The sequence below is a fragment of the Rhinoraja longicauda genome, chromosome 1 (assembly GCF_053455715.1).
Source record: "Rhinoraja longicauda isolate Sanriku21f chromosome 1, sRhiLon1.1, whole genome shotgun sequence".
Lineage (NCBI taxonomy): Eukaryota > Metazoa > Chordata > Chondrichthyes > Rajiformes > Arhynchobatidae > Rhinoraja > Rhinoraja longicauda.
This window is the reverse complement of record NC_135953.1, coordinates 62,663,208-62,685,677: the sequence shown is the minus strand read 5'-3', so window position 1 is coordinate 62,685,677 and position 22,470 is coordinate 62,663,208. Positions and strand designations below refer to the sequence as shown.

Sequence of the window (22,470 nt, the reverse complement as noted above, 5' to 3'; positions counted from 1 at the left end):
TGCATCCTACTGGATTATGTGAGGATTCTGATCTGTTTTTATCTTTGCCCAATTCCTAGATCAACTCATGTGATCAGAACTTGAATCGATGCTGTGAACTTATTGAACTGACCTCAAAGGTGCAAGGTGAACTCTTCACCATCCTCAGCCTTGCAGCAAGCGAAGGTATTAAGTTGGATAGCTCCGCGTTTCACACCTTGCTTTCGCTGTCACCTTTTAAAGATCAAATTCACTTCACAGTCACTTCCTTTACTTGGAGGGCAAGCATCATGTTCCATTTCTTGTCTGCTCAGGGTCAAGGATTTATTTTGGAGGAAGGATAAATAAAAATCCATGTTGAAATAACCTGGGAACGTTACCTGATGAGGCAAAACCACCTGCACTCGGGCCTTTTTTCTCCTCCAAACCGATAAAAATAATATTTTTTTGATTCCACACCTTTGGTCCCAGATCGTCGATTTAATGTTAGGATGCTGGATGGAACTGGTTGACAACCGACCCGTGGACGAGACTAGGCCTGCAAGCTTTATTGAAACATTCTGGTTCTTGATCAGCAGGGTTATGAAGATAGACTGCTGGGGTAACTCAGCAGGACAGGCAGCATCTCTGGAGAGAAGGATTGGTTGATGTTTTGGATCGAGATCCAAAATGTCACCTTTTCCTCTCCAGAGATGCTGCCTGTCCCTCTGAGTTATTCCAGCTTTTTGTGTCTATCATCAGTTTAAACCAACATCTGCAGTTCTTCTTACACATGAAGTCTCTTTAGTTTCTTTTTGAGCTGCTTGCTGCTTTGCACGTACTGCAGTATTATTTTCTATGGAAATTAATGATCCACAGAATAGCAAGCAAGTTATTGGAGTAGATATCACATCCAATATTTTAAATGAACAGGAATTTGGCCAGATTTCCTTGCATGTGTGGAATCCTCCCTGCCTCCTTAAAGTAGTCCCATCTGCACAACTAGACCAGGAAACTATGTGACACTTTTTCAAGATTACTTTTTGCCATTTTTTTAATTTTTAAATAGCACCTTGCAGCTATATCAGTTTTGGATTGCAAACCTCGAGTTCTGAATTTATACCCAGTTTACTCTAATTGCATTTAAAGGAAAAAATCCCTGAATGTAGTCAACTTTCATGTTTTTTTGGGTGACTATTTCATGGTGCTTTCATGACACAAAAATGATAATTTGTCCTTGACACATTTCTCCATTGAGCCCTGAATTAGTTTTATTCACTGGGTATTGAATAGAGTTTTAGCCTTTGACATATGATTGACTTTAAGATAGCTTCATTTAATTTTGCTTCTGAATCAACTTGAGAAAATGAGGATCAGGATGTTGCCGGTCATATATGATGTGGGAAATCTTTCTTTCTGAAGACTTATTCCATACTACATACAGCTGAGAGTGGCAAATAAATTATTACCATCATGTAGGGTAAGGTAGACTGTATTTTTGGTCATCCTGCTCTAGGAAGGATGTCATTAAACTGGAAAGAGTGCAGGGAAGATTTGCAGGATATGGGAGCCTGAGTTGTAGAGAATGGTTGGTCAGGCAAAATGGCGCAGCAGATCGAGCTGTTGCCTCACAGTGCCAGAGACTCTGATCCGATCCTGACATTGGTTACCTATGTGAAGCTTGCACGTTCTCCCTGTGAATGCATGGGTTTCCTGTGGATCCTCTGGTTTCCCCCTACATCCCAAAGGTGTGCTGTTTGTAGGTTAATTGGCCTCTGTAAATTGCCCCCAGTGTGTAGGTAGTGGATGCAAAAGTGGGATAACATGGAACTAGTGTGACCAGGTGATCGGTGGTCAGCATGGACTCGATGGACCAAAGAGCCTGTTTCCATGCTGTATCTTTCGATCAATCAAAAGCCAGGACTTTATTCCTTGGAGTGCAGGAGACTAAGGTGTGATCTTGTACAAGTGTATAAAATCATGAGGGGACAAGACAGGGTGAATTCAGAGTGTCTTTCCCCCAGGGTAGGTGAATAAAGACCAGAGGACATATGTTTAAGATGAGATGGTCAAGAAGATGTAGGAATCTGAGGGACAACTTTTAACTCTGAGGGTGGTAATTATATCGGACATGCTGGCAGAATAGATAGTTGAGGTAGGTACTGTAACAGCATTTAAAAGACACATTGACAGGTACATGGATAGGAAAGATTTAGAGGGATATGGGCCAAACACGAGCTAATGGAACTAACTTAGACGGGGCATTTTACTCACAGGAAATCCCATAGAAATTAAACTCTACGGATTTCTTTCAGGGAGATGTGCAATTGGAGGATCTTTTTAATTTGAAGGAAATAAGATGTGATCTTACCGACTGAAATAGTTTATGGAAATAAGTTTTTCTGGCATTTTTGGAGCACATCATTGTGCACTGGAACATGCTTATTGCTTTTTCTTTTGATTCTCTTTGGTGATATTCCTGAGGCAATGAAGGATGTCAGCCAAACAGAATTCATGCCTATTAGTCATGTTTGATGTGAAAGGCACTGCTCATTTTGGGATTGAGGCTGCCATTTTTGTTTTTAAATAGATAGGCAAAGGCAGGTCTTCTAAAACCAGGCAATAAATGCAGTAATTTGCATCAGACATATCAAAGGCTAGCATTGAAATGAAATCTGATAATAATCTTCTTTACGTTTTTGTTTTAAATAGGTGGTGTGTATTGTGGCATTGATACCATCAAGTCCCGCTTCCTGCCGTGGCTCGGGTCTAACTTTACAGTCATTACCTCAGGAGTGACCTCTGACACCAGCTTTACCCTCCTGCAGGTAGGTGAAAGATGGAAATCCCCGCTGGTCATGTGTCCGCGAACCTAATTTCAGCAATAAAAGAGAAATTGTTATTGCATGATATTCATCAGATTATCATTATATATTTTTTCCTTCTTTCCCCCCTTGAAGTTACTATGCAATATGTTAACCCGGCCACAAGGAAAACTGAGCATCAGAAATCTGCGTAACCCAGCCAGCTATGATCCTTAAAGAAACGTGATTAAGCAATAAACACTGGGTTTAGTTCTAGTTGTATTGGATTTGAATCAAATCAAATGCCTGATGAATGCAAAAGAAAGATTAGATTAAGCAAATAATAAAATTATCTTTAATTTTGACTTCTGAAAAAGACAAAATTCCACGACTGTAATAGTTTAAGTTTAATGGTAGAGAGATTAATTGGCAGTAACTAACAGTTTATCACATTGTTAAAGTGCTGTACTAATTATCTGTGAAGTTTCAGACAGGGGAATAAAAATGGACATTTCCATGTAGCTTGTGAAGCCTGATTCACGCCAACGTTATTTTGAAGGCAATAATATTCTTTGATAAACAACCATTGCTGTTAAACTGGCACCTCAATTTGAACCTTTAATGAAACATGTAACAATTAAAACACAAAGTGTTGGAAGAACTCAGCAGGCCAGGCAGCATCTGTAGAGGGAATGGGTAAGTTACTTTTAGACTGAAGTCTGGAGATGGATCCCGACCGAAACATTGCCTAACCATTCCTTCCACAGATGCTGCCTGAACCACTGTTCCTCCTCCTCTCTTTGACGGGAGTTTAGCAACATGCTCTCTCGCTGCTCCCCCTCTGTGATTCCTCCTGCCCTCCTACTACCTCCTCTCCTCCAGCACTTTAGGTTTTTTTACTCAAGGTGCTAGCATCTATAGTTCTTGTGTCTAGAGTAACAATTACATTTGTTTCTATAATATTTTTCGTGCCTTGATTGTTAAAATGAACTGATTCATGAAATTAAATTTCAAATATCCTCTGGTAGGCAGGGATGCTAAATAGTAATATGAAGGAAAGAAAGAATTGAGTGTGCATCTGTCATAACAATATATTCCAAATGCTTTGACTGAAGCTTTTATGTAAACATTGTTGTAAAATATGAAATGTATCAACCAACTTGTGCACAACAAGTTCACAGAAACAGTTGCGTGATGACCAGGTAATCTGCTTTTGGATTTTGGCACAGTGGGCCCAGTATGTGAGAAAGAATAAGAGCTTGTATTCTTATGTTTAGAAGAATGAGAGGTAGTGCCATTGAAATGTATAACACTTTTATGGAGCCTGATAGGGTAGAAGTGGATTTGATGTTTCCCTTGGCTGGGGTGTACATTCTCAAAATAATGGGCTAGGCTTTCAGTGCTGAGATGAAAATGTACTTCTTGCTCAGAGTTTATTGAATATTTGGAATTCTGTATCTGTGGTGGCCCAGTTGCTGAGTACATTCAAGGTGGACTTTGATAAACATTAAAGGTACTAAACATGGATAGGACAGGTTTGGAGGGATATGGGACTAATGTAGCTGGGACATTGTTGGCCGGTGCGGGCAAGTTGGGCCGAAGGGCCTGTTTCCACACTGTATCACTATGACACTATAATAGTATTGGTTTATTATTGTCACAAGCACTGAGATACAGGTAAAAACTTGCACACTATCCAGGAAAATTATGCTATACATGAGTATAACTTGTCGTGCAAAAGAGAAAGAGTGCAAAAAATGGTGTTGCAGCAACAGACAGTGCATTGGGACTACACCCTCAGCATATGAAATTCTGTTCAAGAGCCTGATGGTGGCAGGGTAAAAGCTATTCTTGAATCTGGTGTAATAAACTTTCAAGTGTTTATCTCTTCTGTCTGACAGGACAGGGGAGAAGAGGAAATGATTGGGTGTGAGATTTTTGATTATTTTAGCTGCTTTCCTGAGACAGCAGGATGTGTAAATGGCATCAACCGAGGGAGGTAAGTTGAGGATGGTGTGTGGGGTGGCAGAGGGAGGTGAGTTGAGGCTGGTGTGTGGAATGGGCTGGGCTGCATCTGCAACTCTTGGCCTTAGGCCCACTTCTGATGAAATAGAGGCATGGGTGTGCTTTCTTAGCCTTGGAGCCAATGTAGTTGGATGAATACAAATTGTTTGTAATACTTGCATCCAGAAACTTAAAGCTCCACTGCAGTACAGGACTTGATGGCCTGAGCTATGTTGAGTGGTTGAGTAGGCTAGGACTTTATTCCTTGGAGCGCAGGTGGATGAGGGGTGATCTTATAGAGGTGTATAAGATCATGAGAGAAATAGATAGGACCAATGCACAGTATTTTACCCAGATTGCAGGAATCAAGAACCAAAGGACACATGTTTAAGATGAGGGGGGAAAGATTCAATAGAACCTGAGGGGTAACATTTTTATGGAAGGAGCTATTGGAGTTGAAGCAGTTACTATCACAACGTTTTACAAATACATTTGGACAGGTAAATGGTTAGGATAGGTTTAGAGGGACATGGGTTAAACACAGGCAGGTGGGACTAGTGCAGATGGGGCATGTTGGTCTGCGTGGGCAAGTTGGGCCAAAGGACCTGTTTCCACACTCTGACTCTTTCAACACTATTGAAACAGAATAGGCTTGTATTTCATGCCGCTTCCTGAAGTTGATGCCCAGCTCCATCATCATGCTGACATGAAGAAAGTGTTTTTAAAATTTTGAGACCCTGCTATTAGGCTCTCTATCTCCTTGTTGTACTCCATCTCAGCAATGTTTGAGATCTGGCCTTCTACAGTGCTGTCATCTGCACCCTTGTAAATTGAGTTTGCAGTATTTGGCTGCACAATCGCGAGTGTAAGGAGTATAGTAAGGGGCTGATAAGACAACCTTGTAGAGCACTGGTGTTAACAATTTTTGTGGAGGATGTTTTTCCACCTGTCCTTGCTGATGACAGTCTATGGGTCAGGAAGTCAGGCATCCAGTGGCAGTGGAGGTGTTGAGTCCATGGAAACGGAGTTTGGAGATGAGTATTGAAGGTGGAGCTATAGTCCAGAGAAACAAGTCTGGCGTAGATGTCCTCATCTATCCCTGGAATATCTGTAAAAAGGACCATGGAGATGGCATCTGTTGACTGTAAATGAACTGCAGTGGATCGAGGTTCTGGCAGGTTGGAATCAACGTACGCCGCGACCAACCTCTCAAAGTACTTCATGATAATGGATGTCTGAACCTTTGGACCTTGCTTCCCTTTGTCATCAGAAGATACGGTCCTGTTAAAGCAAGTACTCCTTGGACTGGTGTAGGAAGAGTTAAAGATGTTGGTGAATATTTCTGTCAGCTGGTCTGCCCAGGTCTGAGGTCAACCTGGGGTCACTATCCGGGCCAGTTGCTCTCCTGGTTACTCACAGAAAGGCTGAGCTGACGTCTGTAAAGGTGACTGTGTGTGTGTACAGGTACACCCAGTGCTGTGGAGTTGGTGCAGGACTCGAGCGCTGATGAATGCTGGAGCAGGCATGAGGAGACATGATTCTATTTATTTTCATTTGTTCTATTTACTCAAAAGCAGCCATGCGTCAAAATCAAAACATTGCTCAATTGGTGTTTATCTGCATAATTAGATGTTTCTCGTACAGTATCTTTTGCACTTCATAGAAACATAGAAAATAGGTGCAGGAGGAGGCCATTTGGCCCTTCGAGCCAGCACCACCATTCATTGTGATCATGGCTGATCATCCACAATCAATAACCCATGCCTGCCTTCTCCCCATATCCCTTGATTCCACTAGCCCCTAGAGCTCTATCTAACTCTCTTTTAAATCTATCATGTGATTTGGCCTCCACTGCCCTCTGTGGCAGAGAATTCCACAAATTCACAACTCTCTGGGTGAAAAAGTTCCTTCTCACCTCAGTTTTAAATGGCCTCCCCTTTATTCTAAGACGGTGGCCCCTGGTTCTGGACTCGCCCAACATTGGAAACATTTTTCCTGCATCTAGCTTGTCCAGTCCTTTTATAATTTTATATGTCTCTATAAGATCCCCTCTCATCCTTCTAAACTCCAGTGAATACAAGCCTTGTCTTTTCAATCTTTCCTTATATCCCAGGGATCAATCTCGTGAACCTATGCTGCACTGCCTCAATTACAAGGTTGTCCTTCCTCAAATTAGGAGACTAAAACTGTACACAATACTCCAGACGTGGTCTTACCAGGGCCCAATACAACTGCAGAAGGACCTCTTTGCTCCTATACTGAAATCCTCTCATTATGAAGGCCAACATGCCATTGGCTTTCTTCATTGCCTGCTGTACCTGCACGCCAACTTTCAGTGACTGGTGTACAAGGACACCCAGGTCTCGCTGCAGTTCCCCCTTACCTAACCTGACACCATTGAGATAATAATCTGCCTCCTTGTTTTGGCTGCCAAAGTGGATAACCTCACATTTATCTATATTTTACTGCATTTGCCCACTCGCTCAACCTGTCCAGGTCACCCTGCAACCTCCTAACATCCCCATCGCAGTTCATACTTCCACCCAGCTTTGTGTCATCTGCAAACTTGCTAGTGTTACTTCTAATTCCTTCATCCAAATCATTAATATATATGGTAAACAGTTGTGGCCCCAACACCGAGCCTTGCGGCACTCCACTCGCCACTGCCTGCCATTCTGAAAAGGACTCGTTTACTACTCTTTGCTTCCTGTCTGGCAACCAATTCTCTATCCATGTCAACACCCTACCCCCAATACCATGTGCTCTAATTTTGCTCACTAATCTCCCGTGTGGGACCTTATCAAAGGCTTTCTGAAAGTCTAGATACACTACATCCACTGGCTCCCCTTCATCCATTTTACTTGTCATATCCTCAAAAAATTCCAGAAGATTAGTCAAGCATGATTTCCCTTTCATTAATCCATGCTGCCTTGGACTTATCCTTTTACTGCCATCCAAATGCACTGTTATTACCTCTTTAATAATTGACTCCAGCATCTTTCCCACCACTGATGTCGGACTAACTGGTCTGTAATTTCCTGTTTTCTCTCTCATTCCTTTCTTGAAAAGTGGGATAACATTAACTATCCTCCAGTACACAGGAACTGATCGTGAATCTATTGAACATTGGAAAATGATCACCAATGCGTCCACTATTTCTAGAGCCACCTCCCTGAGTACCCTGGAATGCAGACCATCAGGCCCTGGGGATTTATCAACCTTCAGTCCCATCAGTATACCCAATACTATTTCTTGCCTAATGCAAATTTCTTTCAGTTCCTCTACCCCCCTAGATCTTCTATCCTCTGGTTCATCTGGGAGTTTGTTTGTGTCTTCCTTAGTGAAGACAGAGCCGAAGTACCTGTTCAACTCTTCTGCCATTTCCTTGTTACCCATAATAATTTCACCCATGTCTGCCTTCAAGGGACCCATATTTGACTTTGCTACTCTTTTTCTCTTAACATATCTAAAGAAGCTTTTACTATCTTTCTTTCTATTCTTGGCCAACTTCCCCTCGTACTTCATCTTTTCAGCCCGTATTGTCCGTTTTGTTACCTTCTGTTGTCCTATGAAAGTTTCCCAATCCTCTGGCTTCCCGCTACTGTTTGCTGTGTTATACATCTTTTTAAAAAGTTTTATTCCATCCCTAACTTCCCTTGTCAGCCACGGTTGCCTCCTACTCCCCTTAGAATCTTTCTTCCTCTTTGGAAAGAAATGATCCTGCGTCTTCTGGATTATGCCCAGAAATTCCTGCCTTTGTTATTCCACCGTCATTCCTGCTAGGATCCCTTTCTAGTCGACCTTGGCCAGCTCTTCTCTCAAGAGGAGATAATGTTTTCAAAAAACCAATAATAAATCCAGTCCCTTTCTTAAAAAAAACAAACCTGAAGGTAATTCTGAACATCCCTCTGCCAGGCAACTCATTCCATGCCACAGTATGTTGACACTGCAGAACTAGTTGATCTCATCGGCAACTGATACTATACAAGGAAGAGGTCCTATTCTTAACACTACTATATTTAGTAGGCTGAGTTATAGTTACAATTAGGTACCCATCCTCTCCAGCCCTGCCCCTGCATTTGTCCAAATGTACATCTTCATGCAATTTTACCGTCTATACTTTTCACAAGCAGATTCCATTGAGTAAATTACCTTGATGTTCAGGGCATCTGTTTTGTTCTCTTGATTTCCCAGTATGATATTGAGATGCCAGTTATCTGATTAATGGCAGCAATGGTACTGCAGGAATGGGTGACCTGGAAGACTAAATTGACAGCCAAATCAAACAATAAATGAGGAAACAAAATATTCAGGCTCTGATTATTTGTTGCACAACCCATTCCGCATCCTGAACTGTGGTTATGGAATTCATCAGCTCTCTATATCATTGTGTTTTTATCTTGTCTGATATAAGACACTATATAACTTAGTTTGTTGGCAGAGTAATCTTTCTTGTGTACTAATTCAAATTAGGAGGAATCAATACTCCAATGCTGAATAGTACTCTTGATGATAGACACAAAGTGCTGGAGTAACTCCGCGGGTCAGGCAGCATCTCTGGAGAAAAAGGATGGGTGATGTTTTAGGTTGGGACTTCAGTACTCTTGTATTTCTGATCAACATGTGAGAAAGAATATCAATTTGAACATATGTGTAGGATTTTTTAACTGAGATTTTATAGCTCCCGGTGTGAAATTACTGTAAACAAAGAAATTTTAACAATGGTGTAAAATTTACAAGCTACAAACTTCCATCCATTCAGTCTTGCATCTTTTTTTTCTTTTTGACATTGACTTATCTTATGTAATTGGCCATAATTCAGACTGTGCTTGTTCAAGTACTCGTGTATGGGATAATATTTCTGGTGTGTACTTAATTGTACTGTCTTCAAGGAATCTGCTGAGAAAGACTGGAAACTGTGGGAGCTGACAACAGCCCATGATAAGGAAATGCTGGAGCTGGAGACTGAATTGAACACCACACGTCGCCACCTGGGGGCAGTCAAGCAGGAGTAAGAAATCTAACCTAAAACAATATTTATCTATCTACCATCAAAAAATCTTTAATCATTAGTTACCCTCCTTTATTTTTTGGGAAGTAAGCATTTGTGTGTTTCACATGACAATGGTAGTGTGAAAATATTACAGCAATCAGTGGATTGGACTTCTGAGACCAGCACTTGTCTATTATACCCTTTGTTTAATAAGAGTTTCTTGTCCAAGTGACCAATGGAGGATGTCTGTCAAAACAATCTGATCTGATTTCTTGGACGATGCTGCAAAGGAGCATTTGTACTTGACATGATGTCGTCCCAAGTGCCACTCTTGAGGAACTCTGGCAGCAGAAGGTGAATTGTGACTAGGCGTGCCTGGTTGACTCTTTGGAGTAGTGCAATTTGACCAAGAAATGTTTGCAATTTGCTCCGTGCTGGAAGTAAGCAAAACAAACAAATTTCGACCATTGCCTTGGATGAAAATGTGTTAAACCTATTCATAACACGTTTTAATAAAAATAAAACAGGACAGCACAGGAACAGACTCTTCAGTCCCCAATGTCTGTTCCGAACATGATGCTAAGACCATCACTTATCTAAGTGCACATAACCCATATCCCTCCATTCCCTGCATATCCATATGTCTATCCAAAAGTCTCTAAATTCCATTAATGTATTTGCTTCAACCGCTACACAGTCACCCACTGTGTAAAAAAACCCAACAAAATCTGCCCTGCAGACCTCCTTTAAACTTTGCCCCTCTCACCTTAAAGCCAAGAATTGAGTACAATGCTCTGTTCACAATAGGTCTGCCAGCACTGGAGATTTTGAGCAAAACATAAAATGCTGGAGTAACGTAGCGAGTCAGGCAGCATTTGCGTGAGGGAATGAACAGGCAATTAGTTTAGGATTCTTCATCAGATTGTTTGCAATAAGGGGGAGGGATTTTGTTGTGTTAGTCTGGAAGAGTGGGTCATTGTTGGTCTTTATGCTGCAGGTTAGCAGAAGCTCATCTGGAACTGGACGATACTCAGAACAAATCAGTTGTGGCATTCCAAGTGACGGAGGATGAAATGATAAGAATGAGAAACGAGTGAGTGTCAAGTCTTTAAATAATCTTTCTTGCAAACACCAACTAGCTGGTGGGAGGGGTCTGACATTTGACTGATATTGGCATGAGGTCTTGGGTCCAAGCCCAGTTTGGAATCTGTTCTCAGTGACTGTGCTGAAATGAGATGAAAGACTAATCACTATTTCTTTTTATCCCTTTTCTGATCACAGCAACATGTCTGGACATGATAAACTTGTGACATGAACGGCACATGTAATATCAGTTCCATAGGAGCATAAGACATAGGAGCAGAAATAGGCTATCCAGCCCATTGTGTCTACTCTGCCATTCAATCATGGATGGTCTATTTTTCACTCTTAACCCTATTCTCCTGTCTTCTCCCCAGAACCCTTGATGCTGTTCCTAATCAATAACTTGTTCATTTCAACTTTTAACATTCCAAACTCTTAACTTGGAATAAAGACTTCCTTAAGCTTGTATGCAAAACTATATCTTTATGGAAAATAGGGAAACTATTGTAGGTATTGGTTGGGGGTAGGTTCTACACTACCCTGCTCATTGTTTGCTGGTGTGCCCCATGAAACGTTTGGAATGTTAAAAGTTGAAATGAACAAGTTATCTTAACCAAACCAGTTAACCAAACAATCTCTTGTATATACAGTTCCTGAATATAATAATGCTACAGCTGATAGTCAGAGAATTGTAGAGCACGGAAACAGTCCCTTTGACCCATCTTGTCCACGCTGACCAAGTTGGCATATTGGGCTAGTCCCTATTGCCTGCATTTGGCCCAATGCCCTCTAAATCTCTAAATGCATCTGGGTCCACAAGATCTCTCTTCCTGCAGCTGAGATCAGAACAGTACTCTAAGTCTGACCTCACTAGTGACTTGTAGAATTGTATCATGATGCCCACTATTTTGTACTCCATACCCTTCCCAATAAAGACAAGTATGCCAAATGCATTCTTCATCGCAATGTCCATCTCACTTGCCTCTTTTAGAGAACCATATACTTCCAGATCTCTCTGTTCTGCAACACTCTTCAGGAGACTACCATTTACTGTGTAAGCCAGGCCTTGTTTTGGCAAAGAAAAGTTTGACACCTCACACTTGTCAGAGTTAAATTCAATTTGCCATTCCTTGGCTCACCTTCCCAACTGATCTAGATCTTGATGTAAACTTGGACGTACATCCTCACTGGCCACTATACCACCAAGTTGGGTGTCATACTGTAAATTTACTAACAATGTTAACTACATTGTCATCCAAATTGCTAATGTATATAGTGAATAGCAGTGGCCCCAGTGGCATCGACCCCTGTGAGTCGCCACTGGTCACAGGTCTACCCACCCTTGGACTCCTTGCACCAAGCACATTTTGAATCAAAACAAATTGGTTAGCTCACCTCAGTTATTGTTGATATGAACTTTACATAATTGTAAAAGGAAAATTCTAGGCCAAAGGCAGGGCGAGTCACCTGAATAATGTTAAAGATGAGCAATTCTATTCAATCACCTTTCAAACTTGTTGTTTTTGAATTTAGAGACATACAGCACAGAAATAGGCCCTTCAACCCATCAAGTCTGTGATCACCCCGTACACTTGCACTATCCTACACACTAGGGACAATTTACAATTTTTGTTTACCAAAGCCAATTAACCTACAAACCTGTATGTCTTTGGAGTGTGGAAGGAAACCACAGCACTCAGAGAAAACCCACGTGATCACACGGAGAACATACTGTATAAACTCTGACATCCCCGAACTTGGGTCTTTGGAGCTGTAAGGCAGCAACTCTACCACTGCCCCTGTGCACCACTGTTAGCATTTTATTCCATGTAGACCACAGAAACTGTGTTTTTTAACTGCTGAATGTTGACATTAAAAACTCGAGTGTTGTCAGAGCATGGATCTACTATTTTATATACTATTTTATCTACTATTTTATATATCTACTATATCTACTATTTTCAATTTGGTTGTTTGTTGCCTGGTAGAATGCATGATTTGATAGCTTTTTGATGAGATAACTGATCAGGACAATGCAGTTGATGTCCTGTGTGTTGATCTCCAGGAGCCTTTTGATAAGATTACTCACAGCAAGCTTATCACTTGGTATGAAAAGGGTCACTGATAGAAGGTCAAGCTGAATGGTTGCTTTTCAGAGTAAAGTATATAGTGGAGTTTTCAGGATTGGTATCGGTGTCCTTGCATTTTCTTTATCTATATTAATGATCCAGACTTGAGGGTGCAAACTGTTTCTAAATTTGTGGATGGGTGAAACCTGAGAGTTGCTTAGGTTGAGAACCAGCATGGAAATAGAACACAGAACACAGGAACAGGCCCTTTGGCCCACAATGTTTGTACCAAACATAATGCCAAGATAAACTAATCTTGTCTGCCTGTACATGACTCGTATCTCTCCATTCTGTGCCTATCTAAAAATCTCTAAAATTCCACTATGGTATCTGCCTCCACCACCATCCGGGCAGGGTTCCAGGTACTGTGTGTAAAGAAAAACTCTCCCATCTCCTTTAAACTTTTCCCCTCTTGCCTTTAAACCAATGCCCTCTCGTCTTTGACATTTCCACATCTCCACATTTCCAGGGCGAATAGCCTGCTGCTGTACTGTAACCATTCTATGAATTAGATAACCATTGCCGGCAATAATGTTAACATAGTTGCTGATAAAAATAAAGCCAAATTACTTCTGTGGAGCAGGCTTGCCACAAAGGTATTTGTGAAAGGGGTCTTAGAAACATAGAAAATAGGTGCAGGCGTAGGCCATTCGGCCCTTCGAGCCTGCACCGCCATTCAATATGATCATGGCTGATCATCCAGCTCAGTAACCTGTACCTGCCTTCTCTCCATACCCCCTGATCCCTTTAGCCATAAGGGCCACATCTAACTCCCTCTTAAATATAGCCAATGAACTGGCCTCAACTACCTTCCGTGGCAGAGAATCCCACAGACTCACCACTCTCTGTGTGAAGAAATATTTTCTCATCTCAGTCCTAAAAGACTTCACCCTTATCCTTAAGCTGTGACCCCTGGTTCTGGACTTCCCCAACATCGGGAACAATCTTACCGCATCTAGCCTCTCCAACCCCTTAAGAATTTTATATGTTTCAATAAGATCCCCCCTCAGTCTTCTAAATTCCAGTGAATATAAGCCTAGTCTATCCAGTCTTTCTTCATATGAAAGTCCTGCCATCCCAGGGATCAATCTGGTGAACCTTCTCTGTACTCCCTCTAATGCTAGAATGTCTTTCCTCAGATTAGGAGACCAAAACTGTACACAATACTCCAGGTGCGGTCTCACCAAGGCCCTGTACAACTGCAGCAGAACCTCCCTGCTCTTATACTCAAATCCTCTTGCTATGAATGCTAACATACCATTCGCTTTCTTCACTGCCTGCTGCACCTGCACGCTTGCTTTCAATGACTGGTGCACCATGACACCCAGGTCACGTTGCATCTCCCCTTTTCCTAATTGGCCACCATTCAGGTAATACTCTGCTTTCCTGTTCTTGCCGCCAAAGTGGATAACCTCACATCTATCCACATTATATTGCATCTGCCATGCATTTGCCCACTCTCCTAATCTATCCAAGTCACTCTGCAGCCTCCTAGCATCCTCCTCGCAGCTAACACTGCCACCCAGCTTCGTGTCATCCGCAAACTTAGAGATGTTGCATTCAATTCCCTCGTCCAAATCATTAATATATATTGTAAATAACTGGGGTCCCAGCACTGAGCCTTGCGGTACCCCACTAGTCACTGCCTGCCATTCCGAAAAGGACCTGTTTATTCCTACTCTTTGCTTCCTGTCCGCCAACCAATTCTCTATCCACCTCAACACTGAACCCCCAATACCGTGTGCTTTAAGTTTGTACCCCAATCTCCTATGTGGGACCTTGTCGAAGGCCTTCTGAAAGTCCAGATATAACACATCGACTGGTTCTCCCTTATCCACTCTACTAGTTACATCCTCGAAAAATTCTATAAGATTCGTCAGGCATGATTTGCCTTTCATAAATCCATGCTGACTTTGTCTGATGATTTCACCACTTTCCAAATGTGATGCTATCACATCTTTAATAACTGACTCTAGCAGTCTTCTGGCTGTCTTGGAAGGAAACTGTTGGCTGACCACCAGAGGGCTGCAATGCCGATTTGATGGTCACCTGGACAAGGGTCCTTCGAGCAGAGCTGTAGGAAGGTGAAGTAAAAGACATCCTGGTGTTTCTCGGGCATTATTTGTATTTAGTTTAATAGCCAGAAAAGGCATATCTTGGGAGAAATGAGTCAGAGCTTGCATGGCAGAGCTCTAAAGAAGACATTGGGGGAATAAACGCTATCTTTTTTCAAATTTCCCCCATCTACACTATTTTGATTTTGTTACAAACATCTATCCTTTCTTTTGGATTCTCCAACACCCAGAAACAACTGGATATAGTGTTTATGAGATTAACTTTGTCTGCTCTATCTAAATGCTCTGTTTTAATTAGGCACATGGATATGCAGTGAATGGAGGAGTATGGATTATGTGCAGGCAGATGAGATTAGTTTATGCTCGGCATTATGCTCGGCATTATGCTCGGCACAGATGTGGGCCAAAGGGCCTCTTGCTGTGCTGTACTGTCCTATGTTCTATTTAAACCTTTCCTGACCTGCTGAGTTACTCCAGCACTTAGTGTTTGCTCAATATTTCAACATCTGCAGTTTCTGTGTAAACATTTCCACTATTAACAAGAGAACACTTTTTTTTTTCTCTCTCAAACAATTTCTTCGGCATTTTGATTTAAGCCGTTTCATGTATTTTCCAGACTGAGATCAGTTCGTGAGCAAGTGAGATACTACAAACAAAAGGTGGATATGCTGGATGATTATGAACACAAGATCAGACAACTGAAGGACGAGGTCTCCTTCCTCTCGGCTGAGAAATCCTTGCTGCGGGAAAGGTATTGTCCTCTCATGCCACAATCCCTCTGATTCCCTTTGCCATTTCCTCCTCAAACCTCACTGCCTTGGGTTCCAAATAATAATTATGCTTCCAGCAATGCCATTAAACTATTGTACAGGTGATTCAGTATGAGCTGGGGATTTCTACAATGGGTTTGAATGTTTGATGGCATCACAGATATAGTCACCAGGAGAAAACGCAAATTGGAGGAACAGCTCCTCGTATTTTGCTTGGGCACCTTACAACCCAGCGTATGAATATCGATTTCTCTAATTTCAAGTTTTCCCTCTCTCTCTCTCTGCTGCTATCCCACTAGTCATCCTGCTAGTTTCACTGTTTGCATCTATATATCCGTTCCACAACCAACAATGGACCATTGTGGGCTCCACCTTTCCTTTGTCATCGGTGCTGGCTCTGATTTGTTCTGAACCTTTTCATACCTCTAGTTTCCATCTCCCCTGCCTCTCCATCTGAAGAAGGGTCTCGACCCAAAACGCCACCGATTCCCTTTCTCCAGAGATGCTACCTGACCTGCTGAGTTACTCCACCATTTTGTGTCTACCAGGTCATCATGTGGGTTGATAATTAAAATCGTTCACTATTCAGTTGTGCGGCACAGGAGCTGAATTTTTAACTTGCTCTGTTGAGTGGCCTGGATGTTTGGTCCGACAAAGCTGGAATACATAAACTCGTCAATGGGGCCTTCCTGTTGATCTGTACTGAGATCCGAGCAGGGTGGGATGGCTAATTTCCCAATCTGATCAAAGCAATGAATAATGGTTCGGAGCAAGTAGTAACCACAGAGGTAGGGTGAAACATTTTGTGTCGCTTTCTTTGAGATTAGGAGTGCACCTCATGTGTCACGCCTGCTGTGATCCCACCCTGCTGCACGTGGCTGGACAAACAGTCCCACCATTTCTCTGGTCCCAGCAGGTACCTCTGACCTCCTGCCCTGGAACAGATGCAAATGTGGTCAATAGTAATTGAAATGACCTGGGTGTATTCATTGATGCTTTGGTGAGTGAATTTTGAAGGGGCTTCAAAACACACCCGTCAAAAAACTGACCTGCAGTTAGAACCCGTCAACTAAACAGTTTTATTCCTTGTTTACACAGTTTCACTCTAGGTTTAGATGACTAGTCTCCAAAGGAAAGTGCTATAAGGTACCAAAAGTGGATTTTGCGTGTTTGTTGCCATCTCCAGCTTAATGATGACACTGTCACAGAAGCACGTTTAGCCATCATACACCACAAGATACTGGTCCCACTCTCCCCAAAGAGGCTGAAGGAAATGTTGCAAGGCCGAACAATACTTGTATTTTTTTTCCCCAACTATCATTGCGGCTGAGCCGGCCTTTGTTGCCCTCTGAAGGGCCCTTGGTGAGGGTTGCTGCAGGACAGTTGGCAGCAGGAATCCTGCCCTCTGCTCGCTCCTTCCAACCCCTTGGATGGGCAAGGAAATCCCTGCACAGGCCAGAAGGAAAACTTGGGATGTTCCCATTCCCAGAGCCTCAGAGTGGGGGGAATTGCCTTCAACCCAGGGGATGGCTGTAGGAGTAATTCCTCTTAACCTGCCCTCTAATCCAAACCCCGTTCCTCAACACCATCTTTACATTATTGTCTGGGCTGTGGTGGGAGGTCTCTACTCTTCCGAGCAGGAACTTGGAGTGGGAATCCTGCTCATCGTTCCTTGAGACCACCTGTAGGCAACTTTTATGCAGTGGACTGCTGCTGACAGGATGCACCCTGCAATACCCCATGCATCCCACCTGACAAGCTGAGATACTCCAGCACTTTGTGACCTTTTCCCCCCATGTTTAAACAGGCTTCACCTGTTCTAAAGAAGGGTTTGCCAGGATTTTTTTTCCCTCTGAGCTGAGAGGTTCATGCTCCCATGGACCTGATCTTCTGCTGTGCTGATGCTAAGCCCAAGTTACCCTGCTGTGTTGTGCGATGACATAAGGTGAGTCTTCTGTTTTGTTCATTTCTTCTTTATTCGAGTGGATTTATTAAAATCTAAAAGTTCCTGTCACATGTTCCTCCACACAGTGAAATTCTTTGTTTTGCATGCAATTCAGTGAAATCATGCTACACATAAGCACAATCATAAATAAGTACAAGAGTCCAATGACTGTAGTGTAAGAACAATAGACTTCTCTGACGCAATACACAGTGGCCACATTTCCAGCACCACCTTCTGCTCTTCAAGATCTCAAAATACTTGTCTTGGCCTTAGAGCTCCGTTGTCCTGGCAGCACTGGATTGGTGTTGCAGGGGTCGGCCTAGCCTGGCAATGCTGTCCACATCATCTGCAGCTGTAGAGCATGTCCGGTCCACTCGCTCGGCCTCTGTGGGTCCTCCAGCAGCCCAATCTACCGATTCCTCAACCCCTAGATTTGTCACATAAGTAGCCTTGTACCCATCCACCTCAGTGTTTGAATCTTTCTTTCTTGGGACAGAAACACTTTTTTCTTTTGGAAGTTCCTCCTCAATCTGCTTCATCCACACAGTCAAGCAGCACATTCCTGAATGTAACAATTGAGAAAACAAAAGGCTGCTTCTTGTCCCTCCCAGTTTCTTTCTCCGATTATTCTCTTAAATCCGTGTGCTCTGGTGACTATTTTGGCAGATTGGGAGTAAAACAAAAACTTACTCAGTTTGGAGAGGAGCTGAAATTGTGGCAACTTTGCTTTTAATTAGCCGAATGGTGACACTGAAGTCGAGCATCTGAAATTTGCCCGATTGCAGACTGAACTAACGTGCCAAGCTTAGACTTGGTTTAAGAAAAAGTATTCAAGTGTTGTACTCTATTTTATTTTTAAACAACTCCCCTCTTGTGTTTCAGAGATGCATGTCTAGGATTAGCCCAGTTGCAGCAAGATATATATAGCAGTGGCAGCACATCATGCTCGGGAACCAAAATGGGTAACCTGCAACATGCTGACATTATAATACAGCTTGTGTTGAGGCTTTGCGTACAGGAATGGGGATGCCTTGCTACACTGTTGTAGGAGTGCCGTAAGGCCACACTGTGTGGTTTTGATTTCCTTATCCAACAAACTGTATAACTCTGAGCAAGAGCAGGCCACTTCATTCTTTAAGCCTGTCCCGTCCTTCATTGAACCGGCCGACCCCTGTGCGGAGCCGGTTCAGGGCGACCCACTCTTTGCGGGGCATGTCCGAGCCGGGTGGGGCTGTGGTGTTTGGTGCGACAGTGAATTGAGGAGGTTACGATGTCTGTTCCCAGCTGGTTCTCCATGCTCCTAGTATGTTGAAACCGGAGCCACAGAGGGTCGCTGCATGACGGGAGAAAGCGTGACGAGATGACAAGTGTTGAGGTCCCAGTTGCTGTGAACCCTGGGCGAGGTGGTGCAAAGGATGTTTGGCGTCCGATGGGGCCTTGCACACCAGCCTATGAGTGAAGAACTCTCTGCGAAGCTTAGCGGGTGCGATACCTGCGAGCACCGGCAGGAGATCCGTCGGAGTAGGGTGTAGGCAGTCAGTGATGATCCGCATGGTGTCATTGAGGGCGGCGTCTAGCTTGCTAGTATGAGCACTGTGGCACCATGCTGGGGCAGCGTACTCAGCGTTGTGTCTGTGTGTGTCTGTGCCTTTCCTCATATCCTGAGATGGATTCTTGTTCTAAACACCCCAGCCTGGGGAAACATCCAGCCTGTCTAGCCCTGTAACAACTTACTCAGTTTCAAAATTGATCTCTGATCATTCTTCGAAGCGCTAGCGAATACAAACACAGTTGACTTAATCGTTCCTCGAACAGTAGTCCTGCCTTCCTGGAGAAGCTGCCTGTCCCGCTGAGTTACTCTAGCATTTTGTGTTAATCTTTGGTTTAAACCAGCATCTGCAGTTCCTTCCTGCACTTATACTTACTGTTTGTTTTCTGTGTACCAAACAACATTCTCTACGTGACCACCCCCCCTTCCCCAAATATCATGCACTGTAATTTTATACTTTTTATGTAGGACTTTATCAAAAGTTTTCTAGATATCCAAGTGCATCACATCTACTGGTTCACCCTTATTCATTTAGCCAGTTACATCCTCGTACTCCAGTAAATTAGTCAAACATGATTTCCATTCAGAAATCCATATTGACTTTTACTTTGTGTCCAAGGACCCTGTTATTTCTTCCTTTACATTAGCTTCCTGCTTCTGATATTGGCTAACCGATAGTTCACTTTTCTCCCCCTCCTTTTTTTAAACAGCATTTGCCACACTTCAATCTACCTGGAGTATTCAACAATCTATCTGAAAAATGACATCTAATGCGTCCACTATTTCACAACCATCTTCATAGTAATCTGGGATTCAAGTTACTGGGCTCTGTGGATAGAAACATAGAAAATAAGTGCAGGAGTAGGCCATTCGGCCCTTCGAGCCTGCGCCGCCATTCAATATGATCATGGCTGATCATCCAACTCAGTATCCCGTACCTGCCTTCTCTCCATACCCACTGATCCCTTTAGCCACAAGGGCCACATCTAACTCCCTCTTAAATATAGCCAATGAACTGGCCTCAACTACCTTTTGTGGCAGAGAATTCCACAGATTCACCACTCTCTGTGTGAAAAAAACCATTCTCATCTCGGTCCTAAAAGACTTCCCCCTTATCCTTAAACTGTGACCCCTTGTTCTGGACTCCCCCAAACTATACTCTCGGTAGCACCATGGACTATGGTGTGTGGGGGGTGGGGAGCACCATGGATTGTTGACAAATTATTTATCAAGTGTAAGCTCCGACACTGGGTACAAATGAGCTATTTGATGACAAGGCCATCTAGGCAAAGCCTGGTATCCACTTGTGTGCACTTGCAACAAAGATGTAACACAGTCAGGAGTAAGAACACTGGCTGACTTTTCTGCTCAATCCAGGTGTAAGTAACGTCATTGAGTCATTCATGGAATTGACCTGAAAGCCGTCCTATTCATGGTAATATCATTATAATGTTAAGTCCTGAGCAGAAAGGGACTATAAGCTCCCTCATTGGATAATTATTTTTTTAATTATTTGGACCATTAAGTACTCCTTGTATTTATATTAAAGCCACAGTGGCGCAATGGTAGAGTTGCCTCCTTATAGCACCAGAGACCCTGGTTCTATCCCGATTATGGGTGCTATCTGTATGGAGTTTGTACGATCTCACTGTGACCTTGTGGTTTTCTCCAGATGCTCCGGTTTCCTCCCACATTCCAAAGACATGCTGGTATGTTGGTGAATTGGCTTCTGTAAATTGTCCCTAGTGCTTAGGATAGAATTGGAGTATGGGTGATTGTTGGTCAGTGCGGACTTGGTGGGCCAAAGGGCCTATTTCCACACTGTATCTCTAAAAACTAGCCACAAATAAAGAAAGTGCCTTCGCTTTTGCCCCAAATAAAGAAGGAAGTCTTTGCCCACTGACTCAAATAATTATCAAGGGAGACATTTTTCCTTTCTGTCCTTTTTTGTGAAACCATCAATCTCTTCTTTATGAGGAGTTTGCAATCTTATTTTGCATTGCACACAGACTAAATATTCCCCAAGAAAGTGCAGAGGAAATGGAAACAATGTGATCTCAATCCTAAAGCGCATTTTAAATCTGCACCAGTTCTTGAGTTGGCAAATCAAAATATGTTACTAAATGCAGTCAATGACTTAACTTGTCTAACATTTATTATTCTCCCACACCCACCCATCCCCTTGATAGTTGGCAGCTGCCAAGAAAATGAAATGTATTTTATAATGGAATGGGTAAATTTATTAATTCAAAACACTGCTCTATGTTTAATATTGTGTTTTATAGGAATTGTAATAATTGTTCTTTTTGTTTTGAAGAGTCCCAGGTCGTTGTTCCCCGATCTCTTTCCCATCTGTGAGCCGTTTCTCTCCAACTTACGGTAAACTGACTAACGCCTCTCGTCAGACCCGACTGATATCCCGCTTCAATGACATTTACGCCAATGAGCGTCTGCATGCACAGAACCTACTGAGACGCTACGTTGATGATCTAGAGATGGTGCAGCAAATAATATTCATTGCAACAGCTGTGAGTAAAGAGATTATGATAGAACAACGCATTGCAGTATGGGGACGCACTTCCTGAAGGCCTTACAGATGTGGAGTTGTTTTGGATTAAGGTCCAATGTTTAAGGATTTGGGCACAATGGAGATTAGTGACTGTATGCTGTAAAATCTCATCAATTTTCACCAACTGGAGAATTGATGCCTCCATTAATTACAACAAAATACAAAAAGGCATTAGAAAGCCAACCCATTTTGAACCAAGGTGAGAAGAGGTTTTCTGTGAGAAAACCAAGGTGAGAAAAGGTTTTGCATCTTTAAGATTCTCTATCCCAATGGGTGGTGGATGTTTAGCTGAATTTTTCCTATTTGAGACAGAACATGAGCGGTGACACAGTGGTGCAGTTGATAGAGCTGCTGCCTTGTTGTGCCAGAGATCCAGGTTTGATCTCTGGTGCTGTCCGTGTGGATTCTGTATCTTCCTGTGACTGCATGGATTTCCTCAGGGTTCCGGTTTTCTTCCACATCCCAAAGACATGAGGGTTTGTGGGTTAATTAGCCTGTGTAAATCATCCCTAGTGTGTAGAGTTGATGCAAAAGTGTGAACGGATGATCGATAGTTAGTGTGCACTTGGTGGGTCGAAGGGCCTGTTCCCA

At 42.7% G+C, this 22,470-nt stretch overlaps 1 protein-coding gene across 1 annotated transcript in view; it reads left to right on the top strand.

Annotated features, from left to right (window-relative positions):
* Positions 1 to 22,470, top strand: part of spata18 (spermatogenesis associated 18) — a 48,737-nt gene that overhangs the window by 4,665 nt on the left and 21,602 nt on the right. The window contains exons 2-7 of the mRNA XM_078410509.1: positions 60 to 165; positions 2,671 to 2,786; positions 9,659 to 9,777; positions 10,757 to 10,852; positions 15,663 to 15,797; positions 21,628 to 21,838. Coding sequence (XP_078266635.1) covers positions 60 to 165; positions 2,671 to 2,786; positions 9,659 to 9,777; positions 10,757 to 10,852; positions 15,663 to 15,797; positions 21,628 to 21,838 — 783 coding nt within the window. The remainder of the gene's footprint in view (positions 1 to 59; positions 166 to 2,670; positions 2,787 to 9,658; positions 9,778 to 10,756; positions 10,853 to 15,662; positions 15,798 to 21,627; positions 21,839 to 22,470) is intronic.